This window comes from Microdochium trichocladiopsis (genome assembly GCF_020744255.1).
Source record: "Microdochium trichocladiopsis strain MPI-CAGE-CH-0230 chromosome Unknown B0I36scaffold_2, whole genome shotgun sequence".
Taxonomy (NCBI): Eukaryota; Fungi; Ascomycota; class Sordariomycetes; order Xylariales; family Microdochiaceae; genus Microdochium; species Microdochium trichocladiopsis.
Genome location: NW_025763545.1, coordinates 4,550,025 through 4,555,971, shown reverse-complemented (window position 1 = coordinate 4,555,971; position 5,947 = coordinate 4,550,025). Strand labels below are relative to the sequence as shown.

The 5,947-nt window shown below is 54.7% G+C and overlaps 1 protein-coding gene across 1 annotated transcript; it reads right to left on the bottom strand.

The window, feature by feature from the left end:
* Window positions 1-364: 364 nt before the first annotated feature.
* Window positions 365-1,505, bottom strand: B0I36DRAFT_316316 (uncharacterized protein). The gene has a single exon (XM_046153011.1). The coding sequence runs from the start codon at window positions 1,354-1,356 to the stop codon at window positions 529-531; it is 828 nt and encodes a 275-aa protein (XP_046017578.1). The 5' UTR covers window positions 1,357-1,505; the 3' UTR covers window positions 365-528.
* Window positions 1,506-5,947: the final 4,442 nt, after the last annotated feature.

The following is a 5,947-nucleotide window of genomic DNA, read 5'->3' as shown; positions in this document are numbered from 1 at the left end:
ACCTTCGGCGTCAGCCACGCTCCCACACTCTGTGTTTGTTGTTGCATAGCCATGGTTTCTCTCTGTGAGTAGAAAATATGATTTCATCATTCACTCTCGTGTATTAAGCAGCGTCGCTACGCTCGAGCTGCACAGGGCTGCCGCCCCGTACCCCGCCGATCCGGAACTCTAGCCATCTTTTCTGACAGCATGCGGATTAAGTAATAAAAGCATGTTTTAGGACATGCATCTTCTAGTTTGAGGCCACACTTTCTCAGTGTTTATGTCATCTCACGATGATTCTTGGTGGTTACTCCACACTTTCACTCCATTCAATTGCTTGTTCCACACTTTCACTTCATTCATGGTTCACATCACGTTTCATCACGCTGTTTATGCAATATCTCTGGTTCTACACTCCGCCTCCATACTGGATTGTTCCACAACTTGTTCCATCGCACACGAGATGCGAAGAGGTCACAACCCGGTACAAAGCACCTCTCGCCAATTGGCTACGCGCACCTTGTCCAGCCACCGCTGGTGTTCATCTCAGCTAACGCCTGACGGAGAAGTCCGGTACTGCTGCCACAGCACCAACGAAAGATCTCTCTCGTCCGCCCCCGGCATGACAGAGATGAAGTCCCGGAGGTAGGGAGGCCCCAAGAGGCAAGGACAACACTCACGCTCCCCGACTCCGCACGAGGCCAGCTCCAGTACACGTCGCTGCTGGTCCATCCAGGAAAGAAACCCAAGACCCAAGGGTTTACATGCCTCCAAGCGCATCACCAAATGCTCCACTTCGCCAGCCATCAGGCTCAGACAGTCCACGCCAACTAGCTTGCCCAGCAGATGTACCGTATACGCCGTATACAGCAGACTCGCCAGAACCACGTCCCGATTCAGAGCGAAGCGCGACAGGTAAGCAAACACCAACTCACCTTGCGCCTCACTATCCTGGTGACACGTACACGTGCATCCAAGAGACCACTGCCTCTTAGGTCGGTCCATCAAATGTCGCACAGCGATCCAGTGCTTCGCACCGAGACGGTCCCTGTAGTAGCGTCCCGCACCAGCCCAGCCAACATGCACCAGCATGAGGCAGGACATGTCAAACGCAGACAACCTGTACAGCCCTCGTCCACAAGCCTCCGGGCGTCCATGACCTTCCAGCTCAATCCCAAACGTCTCCGCCCACGAGACCAGCGCACCTGTCAAGCTCCGCTCCAACCGTCCCAGGTCTACACTCTGGAGATCCGCACGCAGCTCCTCTCGCACCTCCCGTGCCAACCTCATCCAGCAGCTCTCCATCATCTCGCTGCTTCTTCCCGGGCCCGACAACAGGGCCACGGGTACACTCCTCACATGAGGAAAATACATTCGCTCCGGTGCCCCCCTCCGCTGTAGGCACTGCTCCTCCGGAGAAAGAAGGAAAGAAGAAGAAAGAAAATGCAACCGATCCTCCTGTTGTTGAGTCCCTCCTATCGCTCCACTGTGTTTCTCTCCGAGGAAAAAGAGGAAGAGAAATGAAATCCTTTGCCTTCTCTTGGGAAGGGTGCACACCCTTCCTTTGTACTTTCCATGTGGGAGAAAGTGTGCCCACTTTCATCCCTTTTCGGTAACGGAACTGGGCCACCAGGCCCCGTTCCTATAGGTCAGCCAGTCGGGGTCCAAGGACCCACTCTGTCAACGGTCAACGCCCATCTTACAAGTGAATCATACAGAGCTCGCACCAAATGCTCGCTAGATGGGCGTTCTGATTCGTCCAAAGGCCAAATTATTCCCTGTCGTATCCACTTTGGTCAACGAACTTCGTTGACGACGACCCCTTGGCTCGCCGTCGCCTCGTCCGTCTGTTGGTCACGCGCCATGCCACCTTCGGCGTCAGCCACGCTCCCAGCTTCCAGCGTTGTTGTTGCATAGCCATGGTGTTTCTACTAGTAGTAACAATATGATTTCATCATTGCTCTTCGAGGTGAGCGCCAGGGTCCTGCGGACCACGGCACAGGGGGCTTCCCCCTGTAACCCCCTTCTTTCCGGAATAGAAGTACCTCTTTTTGACAGCATGCAGTCAAAGTAATAAAGGCATGCTCTAGGGCACGCATCTTTGCACAAGTGAGGCTCCACTTCTACAGCATTTCACGCATCTCACGATACTTTCTGGTGTTTTCCACACTGCACAGGTTACTTGTTCCACATATTGCCATTCGTCCCCTCATGGGTTCACTCTCATTCTTACTCATCGTCCCATGTTCAACTTCGCACCACAGTGCGACACAGCCTACGCTACCGAGCACATACTCCAGCAAGGATGCAGCCTCAACTGCAGAGGGTCACCAAGACCTGGAAAAAGAAGACACGTCCCGGGTATGCCACACATCCATGCACCACCGGCACACCCAAAGCTCACCCACGCTCGCAATAGATGCAACACCTCCCTCGTCCACACCGAGGACTCGGACGCAGCACCAACCCCTGGTTGATTCTGCCAGTAGTCATATGCTTGTCTCAAAGATTAAGCCATGCATGTCTAAGTATAAGCAATTATACAGCGAAACTGCGAATGGCTCATTACATCAGTTATCGTTTATTTGATAGTACCTTACTACTTGGATAACCGTGGTAATTCTAGAGCTAATACATGCTAAAAACCCCGACTCACGAAGGGGTGTATTCTCCAAGGCCTCCTGCCATCCAATGATTAGCTCGTGCCAGCATATGTAATGCCTGTCATCCACCGCTGCTCTCTTACCATCGCCAAAGGTCCTCCCAGGTAGGACCGCTCGTGCCACATGTGAACGCCTCTCGTCCCCATCGCTAGTGATCATGCCGCTCCACGCAAGGAATCAACGCTTCCACCGGAATCTCCTCGTCTGCCGACTCATCCTGTGCTTCCACCAGCCCCTCCGGCGCAACCATGACCTCGGCTCCCCTCGTAGTAGACTGTCGCCCTTTCCCCTCCCGGGATCGCACCGCCCCGCGTGCCTGGAAATACGCTCGTCGCCCCGCCGACTACAACGTTAGCCACTGCCGTGACCACTTCCTGACGGCCTCCGCCAACATCCGCCCCACGAGGTCGGATAGTCAAGGTAAGACCTACTCGAATCTTCGGCCCCTCCTTCCCAGTCGTGCTCCCTACGGAAGACATCGTTCCACAGCCTCGCCCTGCAACTAGCAAGTATCACTCCGTCACGTCAGCCTCCGTCCGACAACGACTACTATCTCGGCATCCTGCCATCTCACAGCGCTGCAACGCACCCCCGTGCACTGCATCCATCCAGGACGTTCACCTCCGGCAAACACATACCAACGTATCCTACCGCTCCCGCAACACCTCACTCCGTTCTTATCGCCCCGCTGCTGTTTTCCGCCGGAAAATGAAAAGAAGGAAGAAGAGAAATCCTTTGCTCTCTCCTGGGGAGGGCCTCAGCCCTCCCTTATGTAAATCCATGTGGGTCTCTGGTTTGCCCACCAGAGCCCTAAAAGGGTAACCAGACTGGGCCAGCAGGCCCAGTTCTGATTGGAAGGTAAGCGGGGGGTCAGGACCCACCCGCGTCAACGGTCAACGCCCATCTTACAAGTGAATCATACAGAGCTCGCACCAAATGCTCGCTAGATGGGCGTTCTGATTCGCTCAAATCGCGAAATATTCCCTGTCGTATCCACTTTGGTCAACGAACTTCGTTGACGACGACCCCTTGGCTCGCCGTCGCCTCGTCCGTCTGTTGGTCACGCGCCATGCCACCTTCGGCGTCAGCCACGCTCCCAGCTTCCAGCGTTGTTGTTGTTATAGCCATATGTTCTACTAGTAGTAACAGCATTCATTCTTCATGTCTCTTCGAGTTATTCGCCACGGCTGCTGCGCAGCTAGTGGCACAGGGCTGCCGCCCCGTACCCCGCGGTTCCGGAAAGGAAGTACCTCTTTTTAACATTCGAGGTGGTACCCTTGGGGTAACAGCATGCTTGAACGCACGCATCTTCTAGGGTTTTGAAGCTACTCCACAGTAGCGTTTATCGGATCTCACGATGTTGTTTGGTGTTCTCCACACACTTCATTCACGCTGCTCATTGTTGTTCCACTTCTTCATTTCATTCATCGTTCAAGTTCATTTCATTGCATCCTACTAGTTCTACCGGTTCCCACAGCTCACATGGTTTATCCAAGATGCTGTCGCATCACGAGGTATCAAGACCATGCTTCATGCGTGCAAGCCCGGTCCCAGCACACACCATCCTGCTTACCGACCACTCCGTGCAGTGGAGATCACCCAAAGTCGTCCCGCCTACCGGTCAAGACAACCCATCCTGTGAATAAGGCGCACTCACGCGCTCCTGCAACTGGTCCGCCATCCGCATGATGTCGCTAGAAGCTAGAAGAGCTGCCACCAGGGTCAAGGTGGCTACCGCGTACTGAAAACTCAGAATCACCCACTGCCGCTCTGTGCAGTGCTGCTCAAACAAGTGCTCCGGACTAGGCAACAAGATCACATCACCCGACTGCCGTCGGACGGGGTACAGCGTGCACCGCAAGCAAGTCCCGAACCTGCGTACTAACCTCTCGTCCTGGTCCGAAATCGAGACGGTTTCTTTCCTGCCCCCCTCCTGGTAGCAGCGCAAAGCGTAGGACCATCTCCCCAGCGATTCCAGCTCCGCCCAGGTATACTCCACCACGGATCCTACCTCTCTCACCTCCCTTCCTCTCCACTCCAGAGTCAACTGACAGGCATCCGCCCACTGCGTCAAAGCAGAAACCAGCCTCCGCTCCACCTGCGGAATGTCCACGCGCACCCCGTCATCCCAACGCGTCTGCACCAGTAGTAAGCGCAACGCTGCTAGCAAGAGGCCCTCCACATGGCCTCTCTTCTCTCCCTCTCCGCGGATCTCAATCAGCCTGCCGATCATCACAGCCGGCACAAACAAAAAGTAGCCCACCGGCCTCCTACCATTCTCCCCCTCCCGGGCTAGGTCTCCGCTCTCCATCATACTCACTCCGTCCCAGTAGCAGCCAGCTACCTCACACTGAACCTCAGTTCCTCTCTCCTCCCGTACGAGACCTGCGTGCAACAGCGCACGCGAAGCACCAGATCACACGACCCAAGGTCAAATGGCTCACGCCCACCTCTCGTTCCTCGTTCAGCGATGCACTGGGTGCATCCGCCCTCCGTGTTTTCCGAAAGAAAAGAAAGAAAGGACAACCGTCCCTGTGTTGTGTTCGTCCCGAGTATCGCTCCGCTGGAATTCCCGCAGGGAATGAAAGAGGAAGAAGAATTGTCGCCCCCCGCCAACTTCTGGGAGGGCACCAGCCCTCCCTTATGTATCTTCGAAAGTGGGAACCAACTGACCCAGTTGGTGTCCCAAAAGGGTAACGGATTGTGGCCAGCAGGCCACATCCTCATAGGTCAAACAGGTAGGTCCGAAGGACCCACTCTGTCAACGGTCAACGCCCATCTTACAAGTGAATCATACAGAGCTCGCACCAAATGCTCGCTAGATGGGCGTTCTGATTCGTCCAAAGGCCAAATTATTCCCTGTCGTATCCACTTTGGTCAACGAACTTCGTTGACGACGACCCCTTGGCTCGCCGTCGCCTCGTCCGTCTGTTGGTCACGCGCCATGCCACCTTCGGCGTCAGCCACGCTCCCAGCTTCCAGCGTTGTTGTTGTTATAGCCATATGTTCTACTAGTAGTAACAGCATTCATTCTTCATGTCTCTTCGAGTTATTCGCCACGGCTGCTGCGCAGCTAGTGGCACAGGGCTGCCGCCCCGTACCCCGCGGTTCCGGAAAAGAAGTACCTCTTTTTAAGGAATTTAGTGGTACCAGACCACCAGCATGCTTGAGCTTACACGCATCGGCCCACATGAGGCTGTACTCTCGTACTGTTTCACGCATCTCACGATTCTTTCTGGTGGTTTGTTCTACCACCACACATCTCATTTCATTCAGTCATTCATTCACTCCGCTCATTTGTT